Genomic DNA, 20,644 nt, shown 5'->3' on the forward strand with positions numbered 1-20,644 from the left:
CCCTTCCCGCCCTCGCCCAGCCGGGGGCGACACCGGCCCCGCCGGCCTGCTCGGCGGCCCCAGACAAAGGGAGGAAACGGCTGCGAGCCGCGAAGCGCCGGGCGAGGCGGCGGCGGCAGCCGCGGCTCCCCCCGGGCGAGCGCGACCGCCGCATCCTTCGCCGCTCGGCCGGAGCCAAACTCCGGCGCTCAACGGGCGAAGCGACCCCGCCGCGGGGCGGAAGGCACCGAGCGAGGAGGGCGGCGGAGGACCGGGGCCGGCGGCTCACCAGGATCCGCTTGAAGAGGTTGCTCTCCTTGGGCGGCAGCGGCACGGACGGCATGGCGCGGGCGGCCCGGGGCGCGCGGCGGCTCGCGGGTCTCGGCTAGCGGGAGGCGAAGGCAGCTGGGGCCGGGGCGGGGGTGCCGACAGGAGGAAGAAGGCAGAGCGAGGGCAGGCGGGAAGGAAGCCCCGGGCTCCGCGGGGCGACGGCGCGACTCCTGCCCCGGCGGCGGCGACTCTTTAACTCATTGGCCTGCGCCGCCCTCCCCGCCGGCTCCCCTTAGCCGCTGCGCGCGAACGCGGCCCCTGTGCGCAGCTGCCGGGGCGGCCTCGCTGCCCAACTGACGCTGCAAAATGGCAGCCGGGGTCCCCTCCGCGCAGGCGCACTGCCGCCGCGCGCAGCGCCGGGGGGGCGGCGGGCGCGGAGCCCCCCGGCAGTGCCCGCGGCCGCCGGGGGGGAGCGGCGCCCGCGCCGCCGTTCGCCTCCTGTCTCGCCTTAAAACCCTCCCTTCTCCTCCCCCGGCCGCGGGGCCGGGCGCTGGGGAGCTCCCCGGAAAGCGGCTGGGCCCCGCCGGGGCGGAGGTGGGAGCCGCTGCGGCCCCCCGAGGCCACGGGCCGCCACGGCGGGAGGTGGCGGCGTTTGCCGCGTCGGGCCTCGCCCGGCCGCCGCGAGGTAGGACGGAAAACGGCCTTTTGTCCGCTCGCGGGCGGCCTCCGCCGCTTCTCCGGCCCCGGTAACCCAGTTCTTGCGGCCGTTGCCGCAGGAAGTAGTTCACGCCGACGCGGTAGAGCCACACGGTCGGCAAGGCTGGAAGACGCTGCTGGAGGAGAGCAAAGCGCCTGTGAGCTGCGCTTTGGGGAGGCCGAGCGCTTGCTACCGTCTGGCTGGTGTTTAAGGAAACAACAGCAAAACTACCAGTGCGCCTCTTAGCAAGTACGCGCGTCATCTGCTGCGTTAATTCATCTCTCAGTAGTGGATTATGCAAAACTTCCCCCAAACTGTCGTGCATACTTGGAAGTATTAATTCATGGTTTGGCTCCTTTGCCAGAGGAAGTTTAAGGTTTTCTGAAAATTAAATTTCCGTATTGTTATTCCCAGAATAGCTCTTAAATGAATCAGCGTGAGAATAAAAACAAAAACCAAAAAAACACACTAAAGCCACTTGGCTTAGGGCATTTGCTTAGAAGGAAAACTGGTTAAATTAATCAAAGCTATAACCAATTATAAAGACTATCTTACAGGGGAAGGTATTAGGCAGCCTCAATTAGAATCTCTGTTTATGTAACTACTCTTTTAAAATATTAATTATATTTTGGTATATTTAAAAGAATATTAATTTTGTAATAATAATAGTTATCCGCATACTGTCTCAGGTGATTAACATGATAGACATCCACAGTAAAGCAAGTGTGTGAAAATAGCATATAATAAGTACCAATTAGAAAAGCTGTATACTTTATTTTGTGTAGTTACACATAAAGCAGGTAACTATGTGACTATGACAGGATCCCAGGCAGGGCATCTTTGACTTGTAGGCAGTCACAAGCCTTGCTGCTGAAGCTGATGGATGTGGTAGGTGCTTTCCTTTCAGGCTAAATGAGAGAACAACAATACTATATAGTGTTTCCAACATGCTATACCCAATTCTGTGTTCTTTCTGCTGTAATGATGTAGTCCTTCCCATCATAGCATGGTATTCAGTATCTGATTTTTTCAAAGCAGGAGTACTGTTGACAAGGATAACCAACTTGACTTTGCCCTGCTGGATCATTTTCAGAGTCTGTTTGTACCACAGCATGTATTTATCACATTTTATAACCTTCTGAAGCCTTAACTTTATGAACTCCAGTCTTCTGTCTTCTTAGCAAAAGGCATGTTATGCCTTCTGTCAGGTTGGGTGATAAAAAGATGCATCTCCAAGACAAGCTAATATTGTGCTAGGTGGACCCTTGGTCTGAAGCAATAGGCTGTTCTTAACAGCTAAATGTCTCTTTGTTTTCTGCTAGTCCAAATACTGGAAAGAACACTGTCTGAAAACAGACTGATTGCAAGTAAGAAGCAGGGGTTCGATTTGGGTTAGAAATGTGTGTGTGTGTGTGTGTGTGTTAAAGGTCTATGTTAAAAGCAGCAAGAAAATGAAAGTAAGGAGGCAATAAAAGAGTCATTTGTAGACTGGCTCAGAGGGAGAATAAACAAAGAAACGAGCTTTTTGGGGGGCAGAGTGCTGGTTGAAAGTGAGGGTTGGGAATGCAGTCAAGAAGGCTTTCTCTTGTCGTTTAATCCCACTGTGCTGGGCACAACAAAGCTCTTTCTACAGTCTTCATTAATAAGCAGGACTGTATTCAAGATGCATATGATTCTGTCACTAGTTTTTCCTTCAACCAGAAACAATTCAGAAGTCTGAAAGTTGACTAATTGGGTCAAAAGAGGAACACTATCAAAGTGATACATACATTATAACAAGCTTGTGATTTTGTTGTGTGTATTGCTTTACTCCAAGGCTTATTAACATCAAGGTTTCCATAAAAGTTGTGGCATGATGCTTGCAGATTGCTAAGCTCAGGGCTCCCTGAGCAAAAAAAGCCTCAGTGCAGGCATAGGCCTGCCTTCATGCCAAGTGCATTGCAAGGCCTGGAGCCTGTTCTGTTTGATTAGCCATTTCTTTACCTCCAGTATCTAAGTCAATAGGCAGCTCAGGATTGCCAGATTTGGGATTTAAAAATACAGGCCTGTCGCTGGTATTCATCCCAACCCTAAAACCCTGCTGTCCTGTTGCTGTCACTCCTTATGCTCCTTACAGCCTGGCCTGGCTGCCCTGGTTGCAGAGCACCGTGCTCCAATCACGCTGCACCCCATATCCCTTGGTCCTCACCATCTCCGTAGGCAGCTGCTATGGCCATGGTATATTATTTGTATAATATATGGTTTAAGGCATCAAAGCAAACCGTAAGGAAAGGGTTGGGAAAAAGCACAGACAGCAGTGTGATTTCCCATCCTCCATGCTCAAATCCCATATTCCATTTTAAAAGCATATAGGAAATTGAGGAAAGAAGAATATTTCTCGTGCTTTCAATATGAGATACATGGTATGTGTCCTGTAGTTGATGGTGTGTCTGGCAATCTTACTGACAATACTGAGTCCCACCTATGTCTTAGCCATGTGGGTGCTGCCTGGTCTGCTGGCTGGTAGGGAGCATGGAGAATTTGTTAAACTTGTGTTTTCAAACTTAAGAACTCACCAATGAGGCATAATAAAAACTGAATCATATTCACTTTTAATCAGAGGTTTTAATGTAATAACCATTAGTAGCTGCAGTTGAAGCAGATGTCATTTGTCTTGACCTACTCTCTACTTCTTAAATCCGTTTGGTAATTTTGAGTGTGTGGTCTGCTTATGATTTTCATGTTCTTATTAGCTTCTGGGTTGTCCTCCCATAGTTTACCTTTCCAAGACCTGTAAGTGTTAAACTGTATATTTAGAGTCCCATTATTTGACTTCACTGAGGTGTAAGTCATGTTCAAAGAAGAGGGGGGTTTGGTGGGGACGAAGCCTGTACTGTATCTCTCACAGTGCAGCACAGCAGGCTCAGGCCCCAGGGAAGCACTTTTGAGATTTCAGGATGCTATTTGCTGTGGCCCTAAATAGTAAATTGAAAGTTCAGTCCGCTGATGGGAGAATTTACTGAAGTAAAGCAAACTTCAGATGAAAGAGTGACTTTTCAGTGCAAGTGATGCACCTAAGGGAAACAAAATTTCAAGCAGCAGAAGCTTTCATCTCAGAGTTTTGAAAAAATACATTTTCCTTCCAGTAACATACATAGCAAAGAGTAAGTAAATTGCCCTGTTGGGTAGTTATAGGTATAAAAACTAATGTTACTTAAAGCTTTTTAAAATGTGAATATAATTTTAGCTATAGTTGTATAATCTGTTTAATATCCTCTATGAAAATATGCATATACACAGTGTTGTAAAATATACTTTTATTAGGAAGCTGTTACCTGTTAGCTTAATAATAATGTGGATGGTTATGTTTATTCATATTTTATAACTGATGTTTGTCTTTTGTAGCGCGGCAATAATTCTTTCAAAATAGAATTGAACTGAGTGAGTTACTTGTGTAACAGGTTAGCGCTTGGAAGCAGAAGTCAAAGATCCCATTGCTTGTTACTCTTGCCATTTTATCCAAAGCGTTCACTAACAATCAGAGCACCTTACCTTTGCTGCTATGAAGGGGGGCGGGGAGAAAAAAAGACAATGAAGGTTTAGACTAGAAAGTCATATAAATATAAACAAAAATAATAGAAAGTCATATCAATATAAATAAAAATATTTTAAATAATTTAATTAATAATGATAACATATAACATACTATATATTATATATAGTATATATTATATAAATATATAATAATATACACAATACTTAAGTTATTAAAATAATTTAATAATTTTAAATTAAAATAATTATTCTTATGTGTGTGTATATATATATATATATATATATATAAATTGGGGGGCTAGAATTGCAGGGGGTAAAGAGAAGCTTGCAGGTGCTCAGACTGGTGTTGGAGCGATACCGCAAAGGTGCCGGGAGCCCGGCTCGGGGGAAGCTCGGGCCGGGGTCGGGGCTGGGGGAAGCTCCCGCCGGGCCGGGGCCGGGGCCGGGGCCGGGCATGCCGGGAACGGCGGCTTCCGCTCCACTTCCTGCCCGCCGCCGCCTGGCGCGCTGCGGCCCGGCGGGGCCGGCGGCTCTGAGCCCTGCGTGCCCGGTGCTGCCGCCGGGGCCGGGGCCGGGAACGGGGCCGCGGGGAGCTCGGGTGCCTGGCTGGAGATAAGGCCGCGGCGGGGAGGGCCGCGGAGGCGGCGGGTGCGCGGGGTGCTGGCGCGGCGGCGCGGATCGCTGTTGCCTGTGTTCGTGCATCCGTACGTGCCTCTGTGAACCGGCTGCCTGGAGCTAATCGCGTCTTTGGTTATTAGGCGTGGCTTTTGGAAAGCCTCTTGAAACAATCGTGGCGTTGATAAGTGGTGCCTGGAAATTAACTTTTAGTTAGTAGTGGGTTAATTAGCAATTTAGAGGTTAGTTAATAAATTCATAAGACAATCGCCGTTGTCTTTTTTGCTTACTAGTTTCAGCAGTTAAACTGCCCACAGGGTAATTATGTCACATAAAAAAAGCTAGGAAGAACAGATTTGAAAAATCTGTATAGATAGTCCACTGTTCACAGCTCCCCAAAAGTTTTATGTATCTTTATTTCTGCACAAATATTCTGGGACAAAATCTCTTTTAAGGAGGAGATGGCTTTTTTTAATTTAATAAAATAAAGCTATACTGAAGTTTCGGACGCCCTTGAAGGTCTGAGTCACACAGTTGCTTAGGGTCTTCGGGCATTAAAAACAAAAGTTGTATGTTTGAGAGTTTTAAGTTAGTTATTAGTTAAGTACCTTTCTTTTTAAGTAAACCAGTAGTTCTGTTAATGATGCTTGACACTTGACCAGAAGGTGATGGGCCATGCTGGCATGAAATCACTAGGGGCAACTCCATTAGCAGATTTGGGCTTTTTTGAATTAAGTCTACGTGTGACCTTGTGGAACAAAGTCCGGGATTGTAGAGGACGAACCGATTTGTGCCTTTTACTGTGTTCCTGGTGGGGGAAGTGTGCTCCCTGCGCTGCAGCTGTTGTCAGTCCCTAGAACAGTCCGTGGAGGATACTGTTGGCTTTCTGTAAATCAGAGTAGTCCTGAAGTTGTCGCTGTGGGTCTGATAGCACTTACCAGCCTGGGGAATCTGGGGAAGGCGCAGAAGTAAAATAAAGGCCCTTCCCTCCCTCCCTAGCTCTTTCAGTTCCTGTGGGCAGTAGAACAAATAGCTGGGCAAGCAATTTGAAATACTTTGATTTTTTACTGTATGTTGCTATTCTTTCATTGTTGGGCAAATGGATGAGAGTCAATAGATGAGGATAACTGGCGAGATGAGTAGTTAGAATGTTATAGTAATATGTTAGTAAAATGCCTGAAGATGTATGGAAACTCTTGTCACTAATGAGTAAAAAAGTCATTGTGTCAGGGAATTGAAATGTGTGCTTAAGGACACCCTGTTGAAAAAGTTTAGTATTTTCAGAACTGATTTTTTTTTTTTTTGTAAAAGTCGGTAGATGGATGGGATTGTGGTACTGGCAGAGATATTAAGGAGTGCTTCCTTATTCATTAAACCTTTTCTACATGAATAGTCCTAGAATGAGAATGACTTACATAGATCCAGCAAGCAGGTTTAGACCTCTTGGCAGACCCTTGGGCATCAATATCAATTTTTACAATCTAATAAGAATTCAAAATATAGCTTGTGGTGTTGATGATGTACAATGCTGTGATGTACAATGAAGAAAAAAGACCTGTCCTAGAGCGTTAGTCATAAGGGGAGGCTGTGTCCTGTAAACCTGTAGGCTAAGTTTGTCAGAACAACAAAGGGATTGTATTTCAGAGGAGCTGCTTCTTATTCACTTTTCTTAATGAAAATATTTATGCCTCTTATTTGTATATCATGGAAAGGAGTACACAGGGAACATAAAGCACTGCTCCCATGTCTTACACAGCACTGATGAATAGGTGACTAATTTCATGCACGTGAATAGTCCCATCGACTAATCTGTTGCAAGATCAGCCCGATAATACTAATGTCCACATGCCCAAGTTATAACCTATTACAGTAGTGGGTAGAATTTTGCACAAAAAATCTGCACATTTCATATGTTCTCTATATAGAATTCTGCATCTCTAGTATAGATTTGTCTTCTCTCAGCAACATTGTACTTTTGCCAGTAGTGTCACCAAAATCGACAGTAGCATGTGAAATGGTTGTTTTTGTCCAGTGAGATGTATGGCAAAATGAAGCTGCTGTCTGTAAAGCAGCATCTACAATATAGCTTCCACAGCATAAGTAAATTGTTTGATGAGGTGAGGGAGGAGATATTTTCCAACCCTCAGTCAGTACAACTGTGCTGACAGTGTTTGCCAGTCTAAACCAGGGCTAAAGCAGGAATAGTTTTGTCCATGACAACGGGACTGTGTGTTGAGCCTGATACAGCTTTTGAAAATAGACTGCTCCCTTTCCCCAGATAATAAAAAATAGTCCGTGTACTGTCTGCTTCTAATTTCAGGTGGTGGAAAAATAAGAAACAAAATGAAACCTCTCCAAAACGTCTGGCTTTTCAGGAGCCTGCTTACCAAGTGCTGCTGTCATGGTCAGCTTCACAGCTGTCCTCTTCCTTCTGTCACTAAGAAGATGGGTTATGTGATGGGACTGCACAACTGGAGGCCAAAATCTTTGTTGGACACAGCTAGATTCACTCTGACATTTAGCAGTCAGCTTAGAAAAAAACATCAGGATTCTCATGCATTGTGGAAGCATGAGGCTATGCAGAAGTATCTAGAGACTTTAAGCAAGGAATACCAGCGGGTTAGTCATGTGTTAAATGCTGGCTCAATAAATGACTTTGAGGAAAGATTTCTGAAGAGAAGACATGCTGATCTGTCTCCAGTTGCAACTGTATTTCGAGAAATCAAAGAGGCGGAAAGAGAGGTTCAAGAGTTAGAAGCCATGTGCAAAGGTAAGGATAATGTGTTTGCCTTTTTTTTTTTTTCCTCCAGAATACTGGCTTTGCTTGTGATAAGCTGTACTGCCTAGCCTTTAAGAAAGGCTTAAGAAAGGTAAGAGTTAAGCTGGCCAAGGAACACTCTCTGGTCATATCTGTTCCTGGGAGCTTACGTGCTGCTAAAGTTTTCTTCATCTAACCATTTCCTTTCATTTTTGCCTCACCTCCCTTCAGTTTGAGGTCTTAATACAGCCATCCTGGGAGAATAGGGACCATCTGGACTCTCACAGCTATGTGTCTAGCAGAAATAGTTTGGAAATGTTTCTGTTTTAAGGTTATTTTTTGATGGAACCAACAGTAGCGTGAACTGAAGGAAGACATTTCAGTGAGTATTTGATAAGTGCAGACTTCATCTGTGTCATTTAAAATAGAATTATGTCTAGCGAGTTCATTGATACTTATCAAGCAAATTAAGTGAGCTTTCAACATTAGATCCTGATTTGTCAACTTCTAATGTAAATGGCAAAAACTAATACTTCTTTGGAGATATTTGAGAAGTCCTACATAGAATAAAAATTGACAGTTATATAATAAGCATGTCTGGTGCTTTTCAATACAGTATTACAGTAGAAGTTGGAGCGAAAAGTAAAAAAAAATATTGTCTGGTTTTGATACTGGTCAGAAATGAGAAAGTACATAGGGAGTAAAGCAACTTACAGAATTAGTAAAGGTGCAATGCTTTGACAAAAGTCATTCAGTTACAAGTGCAAGGCAGTGCAGACAGTAGAAGAGTAAAAATTTTGGCCTTTCTCCTACACTGATGGATACTAAATTAATAGAGGGAGATAGTGGCCTGGAGAAAAAGGGCTTACACTAAAGAATTGAAGCAAGGGAAAACCAAAGGAAAGGAGAAATGGATAGCCAATATCTATAAATGGAAGAAGACGAAAGGTCATGGTGCATCTCAGAGAAGAGACCAAGGCATACCAATAAATCATTAAAAGCCATATTGAAATAAAGCTGATAAAAATGCATCTCCTTTAGAAAGGTAGAAAATATTTATATTCTTTAGTTTTAGAAATGAAAGAGTATGTTGGTGCTTTTGAAAAAAATCATGGTTTTAAAAATATTTTATTCCCCCCAACTCTCTCACTTTTCTCCACTGGAGAAAGAGGAAAAGGAGTGAAGATGAGGAGGGACAAAAACTGAAAGCTGAAAAAAAAATGTTCTTGGAAGAATTAGAAAGTATTTAGAAAAAAAATGTGGAAAATTCATACTTCAATTTAAAAAGGCTATTTTGGGATCAAAAAAGGTAATGAAGAATTTTGGTCAGTTCCATGAATTATGATATGGATGGATGAAGTGAGTTAGTGTTGAAAGAAAGAAAAAGAAAATAAATGGAAGAAAAACTACAGCCAATAAGTTGATTAAATAGGGCCCAATTATACTATCTGTACTTTCTATCGTGTGGTCCAGTTAAAACACAGATGTCCCATTCATTTGACTGTTCTTTGTTTTCTGTTTAGAACCCTAACTGAACCTCTTCTCCGTACCTGAATTCCTCACAATCGCTGTTGGATCTAATTCTAGCCGCACTCAATGAAGAAGAAAAATATTATCCCCCAGTTTGTCACTGGTGATGGGGTAGATTAAGTGAGGGGTCATGGGGCAGATTAAGTGAAGTCTGAAAGATGAGGTCTGCAGGGAGGTAGGAATGGGACACGGATCCCTTGAACCCCAAACTAGTTGGTCCACACCAGACCATCTCAGTTCACGCTGTTTAGTTTGTTACTGTTTAACTAATCATTAACGATGCTTTATGGATTATCCAGAAGCCTTTGATTTATTACCATCTTGTACTGTTCTTGCATTGTATACAGAGGATGCCAGGCTCGGCTTTGATCTGCCATCTTTTATTTAGACTCGCTTCAGTATGTCCATGCCGTTCTTGTACTGGGAGCCCTAAACTGGACACAGTACTCCAGGTGTGGTCTCTCAGGTGCCAAGCAGAGGGAAGGGAATTTCCCTAAGCAAAGCAAAGAGTTGAAGTGAGGTCTCCCACATCCTGGTGACTTGAGTCCACACCTCCCACATCTCATTGGTCCCTCAAATAGCATGGGACAAAGGGTTAGAAACTACACTCTTACCCCCACGCTTATATTGTTCGTGTTCACCTTAATGAGATGGCTACAAATTGTTCAATATATGGGTGTTTCTGGACACATCCAGAAACCAAAACATTCATTGCCTGAAAATTTGTAATAAGGGAAACTGAGGCAGTTGTTGTTCCCAGGCATGTTTTTAACGTATTTTGTCAAATTTATTTGTGGATTTAGCCCTGCACTGTCAGTATGTTACAACTGACAGTGAGTAACTGTCAGGTGGGACTGACTTCTGTTTGCTGCAGACTTTAAGCCTTCAGCTAGAGTTTCAGAGATAAAATATTTTGTATCCCACTTCTAGTCTGCTACTACTTCCACCCCTGAAAATATGATCAGTTAGAAATATGCATCCTGGCTTGGGCTGCTTTTATTTGATGATTCCATGCTGGGAAGATGGAACTGCATGCACTGCCAGCTTTTATATGCTGTAATGCATGTCTTTTGACAGCTGTATTAGAGTTTGCTCTAAGCTAAGTGAGATTGGCTAACGTCTGTTCCTATTGTTGGAATTTAGAGCTAGACAGCAGAGATGAGAAACAACTTCTAGAGCTTGCCTTAGAAGAGAAGGAAACCCTTGATAAAAAAATCAACACACTGTGCAGAAAGGTGAGCCTGAAGTGCAATTATACAGCTTTGTAAATAAAAACATCAGAAAAATGCTCCTTTGTGATCTTAACAACAACCTATGACACGTGTGTTAATGAATCGGAAGTCCAGCTTCTTATATTCCTCCTGAAAGGATGTGGCAACATTAATTATTAGTAAACCTCTTACTGACAAATGCGTCTTAGAAGCCTGTTATTTTAGTCATTTTTGTTTACTTGCTTGTCTGTCTCCAGATGCTGAAGGAGATAAAAATAAAAACAAAACTGTGAATCTATGCTATTGAGACCTGACGTGACATCCTAGTAACTGTTCATGGCAGTAGAGTGTACGTTCTTGAAAAGGTTTCTGATTGAAACTTTCAATCTTTAATTTTCTTTTCAGCTGACAGCACCCCCTAAGTGGGGAAATTAATTACAAACAGAGAAGCTGAACAGATTGAGTAGAAAGCTCTGTGTTTGGGCTCATTTCTATGTTCAGATTAAGATAATAGGAAATAGAATCTTATGAAAAATAAGATCAATGTTTGTGTGGGAAAAAAAAAAAAAAGGCTGGTTTATAGCTAATAACTTCATGTTCATAAGTAGTTGGGGCTGGAGTGGGTTACCTGACATATGGTTTTGTGGGATCAAATTTTCAGCTAGCTTCCCTGTGGATGCACCAACAGATCGCATTTCCACACTGACTGCACTGAGCTGCAATAACCATTAGAAAGTTTTTACCCCTAGTTACTAGTTTACCAATAGAAATTTGTGGGTTTGTGTGCTCAAGCTACAGTATTTGCAAAGGTTGGCTATAAATTTGATTAGAAGGAGATACAGAGTCATGAAGCAGATAGTGACATTCTTTTTTTTCCCCCTTTTCAGCTTTTCCAGATTCTAGTGCCGAAAGAAAAGTATGATGGAAGTCCTGTCATATTAGAAGTGACAGCTGGCAGAACAACTGGAGGTCAGAAAATCCCCACAGTAAAGATTGCTTGAAACCTTCATCTAACTTTTTAAGGCTCTTATGGGTTATTCTTAATGTATTTTTACACTTTAATGATATAAAATAGCACTGTCTAAAGAAGAGTATTAATCTATCTAATGACCATGGTTAGAGTTGCAGTTAAATCTAAAAAGTGGTGGCTGCTATTTTATGATCTGCTATTTATGTTGTAGTGCCTTTATATTTTTAGGTGACATCTGCCAACAGTTCACTAAAGAAATGTTTGAGATGTACCAGAACTATGCGGACTATAAATGTTGGACCTTTGACATTCTGAACTATATGCCGGCTGAGATAGGTACAGTAATTCTTCAGATACTTCTCCAAGATGACTAAATTAAAAGCTGTGTTTTTGTGCTATATTTATCACACATTATTTGTCTCTATAGGTGGGTTGCATCATGCAGCTGCTCAAATTTCGGGAGATGATGTGTACAGGCATCTGAAATATGAAGGAGGGACACATCGAGTCCAGCGAATCCCTGAGACAGGCCTATCATCAAGAATGCAGCGTATTCACACTGGGACAATGTCAGTTATTGTTCTCCCTCAGCCAGAGGAGGTAAACTGTTAATCAGGGCAACAAGGAGGTGTTTCCCTGCTCATCCATTTTGGCAGTGGAGTAGGTGTTATTTAAAACCATGTTACTGTTACTGTTTTGGGATTTTATTGGTACCCAAGCGCTTTGTGCAAGTCTGAGCAAGTAAACCACAAGCTCAGGCAATAGTCCTTGGCTCTGTGTCTAGCTAAATGGTTCCTTACATTTACATGTTTAATGTTTAAATGGATCATCAGAAGCGACTTTGCAGAGATTTGCTCTTACCTGAAGTGGAAAGTAAATCAATGATCATTTTGTTAAGCATTCCAGCCCCAACGCTTAAAAAACTGACTTGCTAGGAGTAACCCAATTTTAAATTATGTAATGTATTGAGACAGGGAATATATCCAAAGAAGTGTTTGATGTTGCATAGTAATGTGACTCAGCAGGGCCTTTTGGTTGGATTTTTTTCCTTTTTTTCATTTAAATTATTGGTGTCCTCTGCTAAATCAAGGACAGTATGCTTTGCATTTGAATGGGTGTGTTGGCCAGTCTTTCTGAGATCTCACAGATACTCAACCAGCAATTTAAACACAAAATAACCAAAACCAGATCTGGTAGGTTTTCCCAGCAAGTTCTCCTGCTTCCCTGTAATGCTTTCCTTGCAACATTGTTCAGATCTGAATGTTCCTTTCCCATCCACCAAGCTCAAACTATGGTCCAGGTCATCATGGACTCATATTTCCAGTGCTGCAATCCTTTCTTGGACCTGGATACACCCAGTTTTCCTCAGTTAGATGTTTTCAAGCACTGCTGTAAAAATCATTCAGGCTTGACTCGTTGAACAAGATCCTGGCACTGCTGGTTAGTAGTTGTGTTTGGTGATTTGCTTTGTTTGGTATTTTTCACTTTCCTTACCAAAGCTGGTTTTACAAAAACTTTTTTTTATGCCCCCTCCCCTTGTTTTGTGAAGAACCTGTAGTACAGCTCAAAAAAAAAAGTGAAATACTTGAAGTATTACATGCTTTGCAGACAGAGATGTTTGCTGTTTCATTTCTTTTAAGTATAATAATTCTTTTAAGTATAATAGTTTAAGTATAATAATTACAGTTGTAGGGGAGTAATTTTGGGAGAGAAGTGAGAGTATAATTGAAAAGATGTTCAAAAATGTACTAGGGTGAACAGAAAGTAATGATTCGGTTTGATTCTAGGTCGATATTAAAGTGGATCCCAAAGATTTGCGTATAGATACATTCAGGGCCAAAGGAGCAGGAGGGCAGCATGTTAACAAAACTGATAGCGCTGTGAGAATTGTGCACCTTCCCACAGGTAAGTCTAGTTGTATTTTGTACTTCTAATCACTTTCAAAATCTGTATCCTGAAATGAAAACTTATGATCCTGCAAGTTGCAGGGATTTTGTGGGTTTGGGCTCGATACTGAAAAAGGTAGTAACCCCTTCTCCTTCTGCCCATGTTCTAGCAAGGCAATGAGTGAGGAATATGTACCAGCAGCATGACGGTCAATATGCTGCTCTCATGCCAGTTTTGTCTTCAGAGTATCTGTTTAACAAAAGCAGAATGTCTTTGAGGAATGAAAGACAAAAAGGAGGGTGACAGGGACAGGATGGAAGGTGTAAATACTTCCTGCTGAGTGCTCTGTGCCTTCAGCAGTAAGGGTCAGTGGCGACTGAGGGTGCACGTTGCCTGGCTGGAACCTGGGTAATCACAGAACTGAGAAGAAGGGAGACATGAGGATTTTCATTCGGTAGTAGATAAAACTATCCTATCTTGAGTGGGAAAGTGAAGGTATACTAATGGGAAGATAATGTCTGTGCTTGACCACTCTGTCTTTCTCAGGATTTGTTTTTAATGAAATTCACTGGGCTACTATTTGTCTGGGTGCAGAATCATTTTGGGCACAAGAGATTCCAGTGCTGATGTGAAAACTGTTGTTTGCTGTATGGCTTTTTATTTCAAAAATAAATGTGAAATAAAAATAAATACTAATTATCTCTTTAAGGCCTTTTTATTGCTTTATTTCACTTTAAGTTTGTCCTGTATTGCTTTGACACCCTTCTCTGCTAGAATAATAAATTTTCCAGTCTCTAAGAGCTTTTCTAGACTAAGATGTTTAAAACCTGTGTTACACTCTTTTAAATGTGCTTCTGTGGACTATGCAAATTAAATTTTTAACATGAAATAGCTAATTGGAGTGAACTCCTGTTTTCTGGAGGCAATGTCAGGAACTTTTGTGCTTCATGAAATTGTAAAATCTCCCAGGCTTTTCTGTAGCACTGAACACACAAACCCCTGGTGGAGCTGAGAAGAGTTAAAAAATGTACTAATGGTTTTTGACAGTGAGTTCAAATGGCTTTTTATTTTGCAGCTGACAGGCCTACAAGCAAGTGCTTTAGAAGGTTTCATTTGCCTAATGTGTTAGATTTAATTTTGTTTGTTTGTTTTTTGTTATAATGGTCCTTTGATCTGTGCTCTCTTAAATTCTTCTACAAAGGACTAACAGTTGAGTGTCAGCAGGAGCGATCACAACAAATGAACAGAGAAATAGCTCTGCGGACACTGAGAGCTAAGCTGTACCAGCAGATCATTGAAAAACAACTAAGTCAAGAGCAGAGTGCCAGAAAACTGCAGGTGAGAACATGTGATTAATGACATCTAAGGGGGGTGCTATGTTATAGTTTTGTTGCTGATCATGACAGTGGCAGAGCATGTGGGTGTGTGTGTCAAACCAGGTGTGCTTACAAAGGAGAATCTTCTGTATTAAGATGCAAGTCTGCTTTAAAATAGTAAGTCTGTTTTTTACTTACCCCAGTTAACCCTAGCGTATACTTCTCAGGTAATGGAAAAAGAGTTTTTAGTGAGACTGTAGCTGTAATCATCAAAAAGCTAGCACACAACATCATGGGCTAACAACAGGGTCCTGGGCAATGTGCTCTATGTGACCCTGCTTGAGCAGGGGGATTGGACTGGATGATCTCCAGAGGTTCCTTCTAACCTCAACTGTTCTGTGTTGTAATGAATGTCTCTATTAAGTTCACATTTATACAATCAGAGCAGTAGTAAGGAGGGGGTTTTTTCAATGAAAATTAGGATAAGACGTCCTCAGAGCTGTGTTTTAATCTAAAACAGTTTTTGATAAGATCACACAAAAATAAGAGTATGTAAACAATCTTTCCACTTCACAGTTACCTAAGGTTATTATTTTCTATTGTTTAGGTAACCTTTTAAGGAAGAAACAACTTCCATAAAAGTTACCTAAAGTTACACTGCAGACTGTATTTTTCCCTGAAAATGTGCTATCATTCTTTTCCTATCCTTTGAACATTTTGCTGTTTGCAGTGTAAACTTCTACAGTGATCAACAGAAATAAAAATACTTTAAAATAGTAGAATTTTTCCAGCTCAGCTATTTAATCACTAATTTCAGATTGTATTTAAGTGTATTGTTCTTGCAGACTAACTCAGTCATTGTGTTCCAGAATACATTAAATAAATTCTTTGTTTTGAAATATAAACGTGGGTGCAGATGAAAAAGCCTGTTGAATCAGACACCCATTTCTCCAAGAGTTTTCAGCATTTAGTTCTCCATTTTAATAAAGCAATCAATCAATCAGGCAACAAAGCTATATTTGGAATTCTCTTTTAAAACTTTTATATTTGATTGCACTCCTGCATTTGACCACTAGAGGACTACTGTTTGTATTTTTAATTTCCTCCTCTTTTGGTGTTAATTTCTGTCAGCCAAATATTAGTGTAACTGCTTTGCCACCCTTCTGTGTAGTACCTTTTGACTGTGCTACTTATATTATTAATGATGCCTACTCTCATTATCTTTGGTAGGCATTGCAACACCCCAAAAAAGAAAAGAACCATCTTACATGTTTGAACTAATGACACGTATAGATGTATGTATCTCTTGCCTTACATGACTGTTGCGACTTAAGTAATTCTTCCAGCTACAGAGCTAGAAAAGCAAAAGTGCACTGGAGGATGTTAAAACTTGATCTGTGATATAGAATAGCAAATAACACAGTTTAATAGGAGCACAATTATCAGAATAAAATCTGAAGTCAGCGACCACTAGGTTTGTAGGTAGAACAGGTTGATCCATTAACGTTTATTCGAGACATGCTGCTTTATAAGAGATTCTTTTATTTTTAAAAAACGCAGCATAATAGAATTTTTTTGTTGCTGTTTTACAGTTGGGAACAAGAGCACAGTCAGAGAGAATTCGTACTTATAACTTCACTCAAGACAGAGTCACTGACCACAGGATCTCATATGATGCACGCAATATCAAGGTAATGGTCGTTCATGATAGCTTTAAAAGATAGATACCTGTGTGTACCATAAGCAGAAAAATTTAACCTTGTGAAAACAATTCAGAATGTATCAGGAAATTGGGTGACCAGCCATGCAGTAACCAAACATCATAGACTTAGACAGCTTAAACTTTTTTTTCTGTCTTGGTGATGTGGTATGCTGTTAAAGATGACCTGCAAAGGAAATCCAATAACTGGCCTAGTTCTGTGTATATTTTTCTCCTACTGTGAATGAAAAGTGATCAAATATGTAGTCCTTGCTTGTGAACTCTGAGAGGCCCTTAGCCAAACTGGGCGAGTAGAATTTGAGATACTTGGAGCTTAGTGCAGCCAAAAAAAACCCTGACAAGAAGTTTTTTGTTTTTGTTTTAATTAAGCCACTGTCTCCTCCTCCCTTTAATGTTAGAGGGAAGAAAGAAAAAAGCTTTTCTTTATGGTTGTCTTGTAAGCCACAGTTAAAGGAAACTGAGTGCTTTCATTTTAAGATTACCTAATGTTTTGAGTAAAATTCTACATATGATTTGAATCCCATATTTTCTACAAGGAAACAAATATCTAATAATGTATTTTTGTGTATTAAATTTATGGACAAAATTATGTTTTAAATTTTAGGACAAAATTTAGGATGACCCCTTTTTTTGGCTTAGGTTCCAGATTTACTGTAACCTTACTGTACCTTCAGAGAACACAGCATGCTGAATATGAAATGGTTCATATTTGATGAAGCAGTATATAGGTATACTAATATCATAATGGAGGAGAATGGGAAAAAGTTCTGTGATTGCATAAAAAACTATTTTTGTTAGTCCAGCTTTTAACTTATTTAGTGTTGGAAACTTGTGGAATTTCTTATTATTGAATAAAACTTTGGAGCAAAAAAATGTCCAACAAAAGTTAGTTAAGCTTTGCTTGTAAAAGAAACCAGTTCTTAGCATGGGCAACAATATTGGAACTAGGTCCTTCAGTCCCCAATTGTTCTTGCTAAGGGAAAATTCATGTAAATGCATAGGTAACGATAGCATGTCAAGGAGGCACCAATAGCTCCTTTTGTTGGTGCCAGCATCAATGTGCTTTTCAGAGGCAGCCAGCCAAAGCCGTGCTGCTGTGCACCATGCCGTGTTGCTTTCACTTGGGGGAGCTGCACAGACTGGCAAGTGGATGAGTTAAGATAAGACTCCAGGCAAAGTGTGTTCCAGGAACTCCTCTTTTGAGTAGTCAGCATTTCAAAATTATACTGGTGTACACTCAGTAATGCTTTTATCTGTTGTTATTTTTTCATAGGAAATTCTAAGTGGGAAAGAAGCACTGGATAAGCTAATCAACAGACTACTGGAGTTTGCGGAGGTAGAGGCTCTCACTGAATATCTAGAAAACTTGCAGTCTTTGGAAAGAGGAGGCTCCTGAAAACCTTGTGTACAGTTAAAGCAGAAATTTTGCCTTTAATAGCAAAATAAAATGGATGCATTTGTTAGATGATAGCTTGGTTAAAATCTATGCCTCTATCTTTCAGTATGTGTGATACGACCTTTTATATTTTGGCACGAATGAACTCAACGGGTTGAATTTATTACAGCTTCCCTAGCAGAAGAGAACAGTCTGGGAGTACTGTGTGCACCTACCTTCTCTCTGTCTTGGCAGTATGGCTTTGGTAGGCCAGACCCTCTCTTGACCGTATTGCAGCTGGACAGGTATAATGATGGAGCAGAAGAAATACCCTGCAGTGCATGTGGTGGGTCCCCTTCCCCCCCACTAAACTACATGGACACTGGGAATGGGAGATGTTCCTCTTCAGGTGAAAAAGCACCAAGCTTCCCTAACGCAGTCTAGAATCTGGCCTCATGAATCATACTTATTTCTATCCATCCACTGAGTGAGCTCCTTAAATGTAGTCTTTTGAATAATTGTATTACTATGTCCTTTTTTTTGGGGGGGGTGGGGAGGGGAATGAGTATACAAAAGCAAAGGTAGCAATCTGGAGAAGAGTCCAGAATCTTAAGTGATATGCCTTTCAGCCATCTTGCAGTCATACTTGGGCCAGTTAAGGGTGGGTCTGGACCTCATGCTGCAATATAATGTAAAAAAACCCCTTTATCTAGCTTCAAATTAGGCTGACAAATTTCTGGAAGGAGTTTAGTAATGGTAATAGGTAGCTTCCTGCTTCTCAACAGAGAAAATGAACTCATAGTAGAGTTGTATAATAGCAAATAAGATAATTATGGAATTCACCTAATTCCTGCCTGGATACTTCTGTGAATGTGTGCTGTAACTGAGGGCCAGCCAGATATCTTCAGAGCAGTTGTCTTTAATAGAACTTGCATCCATGTTTTCACCTAAGCACATATTGTGCAACCTGCTTACAGCCACGTGTGCGTAGGCAGTCAGTAGTCACATGCAGTGATTCAGGAATACTCACATGTTTAACATTACACAAAAATATGTAACTGCATTGCTCAATTGGGCTAACTTGCTAGATGAATGTGTTCTCCTTTTATGCTGTTATTCCCAAATTGTGCTGTGAAACTGCTCTTTTTTTTCTGTACGGTCTTTTGAAAGTGAGGACTTAATTCATTGTTGTATTCACACATTTTTGTAATCAGGAATAATACAGGATTGAAAAAATGTCCATGTATTTTAACAAATAAATTATTTCAATACTCCATTCTTCTAAATTAAGCATATTTTTACTACTGTATTTATAACAAATAATAATTTTTTCTTTTAACTTTATTCAGATATGTTAAGAAATGCAGAGTTTGCACCAGTAAGAAAGCAGGAAAACTCTACTCAGTTTCCCAGTTCTGGAATTATTTTCAATTCTGGTGTATTTGCACATTCTTATCAGCAAATTTTGTTGGTGAATTTTTGACTTGCTTCTAACACTTAATTACAAAATTTTTTTTTTTAATTCATAGCTTTGTAAGTCAATCAGGAAATGTAATATTATGTGACTTAGTCATTTGCACATTTGAACATTGACTACTCACAGGAAACAGTTCAAAAGAAAAAATACGTGCAGGAGGATACAAAACTCAGTTATATTTATGTGGTGCTGACAGACTGGCAATAACTAATATGATCAGCTGTTGTAGGAGAGTATTCAGTTAACATGCTTCTTCAATTAACATGCTGCTTTAACTCACTTTCCAAATCAATTATTGTTGCAAATATTATGCAAATCAATTTATTTTACTAATTGCGTATCTTGAACAGTCTTAGAAATTTCTTGTAAAGTGAGCGTTTAAAATGATCAGATTCTACGCCTAGTATTAATGCTTATGAAGAACTCTCTAGAATTACTTTTAAAAATGAGCCTCACTTATGTTATTGGAAGGGAGAGATGGCAACGTTCTCACTTTGCAGGAGTACTTGTGACTAAGTTGATTAATTTTCTTTAGCCCTTCTTTGTTGTTGATTTTTCTGTGCACAGTGATGAGGAAGAGGAAAGCAGAAGAGAGCTCTACTCTGCTACTTAATTTCTGATGTCCTCAATGCAAGCACTGAAGTTTGTCAGCTAAACCCTTTCTCCCAGCTCGTTCCAGGGCATTCTGAAGGATCTTTGTCTTAATATCCCACAATTGCTTATACCTGAATATGAGACAGCAAAATTACAGTGTTGTGCTCAGTTGCGACAGAGACTTTGTACAGAACACTTCTGCTTCTACTGGAGGTCATTGGCTGCAACATTCGGTTTTACAAAAAGCAGATATATTTGCTTCTCCTGTCCAAAGTATTATTTGAAACCATATTTTATTCCAAGTTCTTCCACCTCAGCGTTTGTACTTGTGGGAGGGATGCAGGGGTATAGCTGTGCCATTTAGGAAGCATTTTCAAGATGGAATACTCTAAACTTGGGTTTCAGTTCCTACAAGCAACCTTGATTTTCAGCAGCGGTGAGCAGCTTATAATGCCCATTAGCTAATGCCCAGCATCTAGTAATGCAGTCCCTGTTGCCAAGTCTGCAGGTGGCTTAAATCTGTCAAATTACACTACTAGCAGAAAAAATGGTGATCCCAAAATACAGGGATAAAAGGAAAATGGCTACTCAGAAGGCATCATATAGCTTCTTGAGACAGCACTGCTGTTCATAGTGGAACAGAGCTCAAACTGTTGTTTGATAGAAACAGCCTTACCCCACAGCTTCACATTTGATTATAAAATAGGGTGA

General features: G+C 40.9%; 2 protein-coding genes across 8 annotated transcripts in view; one reads left to right on the top strand and one right to left on the bottom strand.

Annotated features, from left to right (window-relative positions):
- Positions 1-605, bottom strand: part of NAA16 (N-alpha-acetyltransferase 16, NatA auxiliary subunit) — a 76,363-nt gene extending 75,758 nt beyond the window's left edge. The window contains exon 1 of one of the 2 annotated variants that reach the window (XM_067292488.1): positions 269-605. In XM_067292488.1, the coding sequence (XP_067148589.1) occupies positions 269-322 (54 nt within the window). In that variant the 5' untranslated portion in view covers positions 323-605. The remainder of the gene's footprint in view (positions 1-268) is intronic. The other variant, XM_067292492.1, reaches the window with a different exon arrangement.
- On the top strand, positions 112-19,136 carry MTRF1 (mitochondrial translation release factor 1). Of its 6 annotated transcripts, none has more exons than XM_067292511.1 (10): positions 112-286; positions 7,416-7,865; positions 10,527-10,618; positions 11,482-11,563; positions 11,793-11,900; positions 11,992-12,164; positions 13,352-13,469; positions 14,653-14,789; positions 16,360-16,458; positions 17,761-19,136. In XM_067292511.1, exons 2-10 carry the CDS (start codon positions 7,439-7,441, stop codon positions 17,881-17,883), a joined length of 1,359 nt encoding a protein of 452 aa, XP_067148612.1. In that variant the 5' UTR covers positions 112-286; positions 7,416-7,438; the 3' UTR covers positions 17,884-19,136. The 6 variants fall into 6 exon arrangements, with proteins under 6 accessions (XP_067148612.1, XP_013803797.1, XP_013803796.1 ...); XM_013948343.2 differs by lacking the exon at positions 112-286 and adding an exon at positions 870-934; XM_013948342.2 differs by lacking the exon at positions 112-286 and adding an exon at positions 880-1,195.
- Positions 19,137-20,644: the final 1,508 nt, after the last annotated feature.

Source organism: Apteryx mantelli, chromosome 1 (genome assembly GCF_036417845.1).
Source record: "Apteryx mantelli isolate bAptMan1 chromosome 1, bAptMan1.hap1, whole genome shotgun sequence".
Lineage (NCBI taxonomy): Eukaryota > Metazoa > Chordata > Aves > Apterygiformes > Apterygidae > Apteryx > Apteryx mantelli.

Bases quoted from the DNA above. Each gene is read 5' to 3' on its own strand.
- MTRF1 (XM_067292511.1), top strand. From the start codon at position 7,439: ATGAAACCTCTCCAAAACGTCTGGCTTTTCAGGAGCCTGCTTACCAAG. The intron at 11,901-11,991 runs GTACAGTAATTC...TTGTCTCTATAG, and splicing joins CTATATGCCGGCTGAGATAG to GTGGGTTGCATCATGCAGCT. The intron at 13,470-14,652 runs GTAAGTCTAGTT...TCTTCTACAAAG, and splicing joins AATTGTGCACCTTCCCACAG to GACTAACAGTTGAGTGTCAG.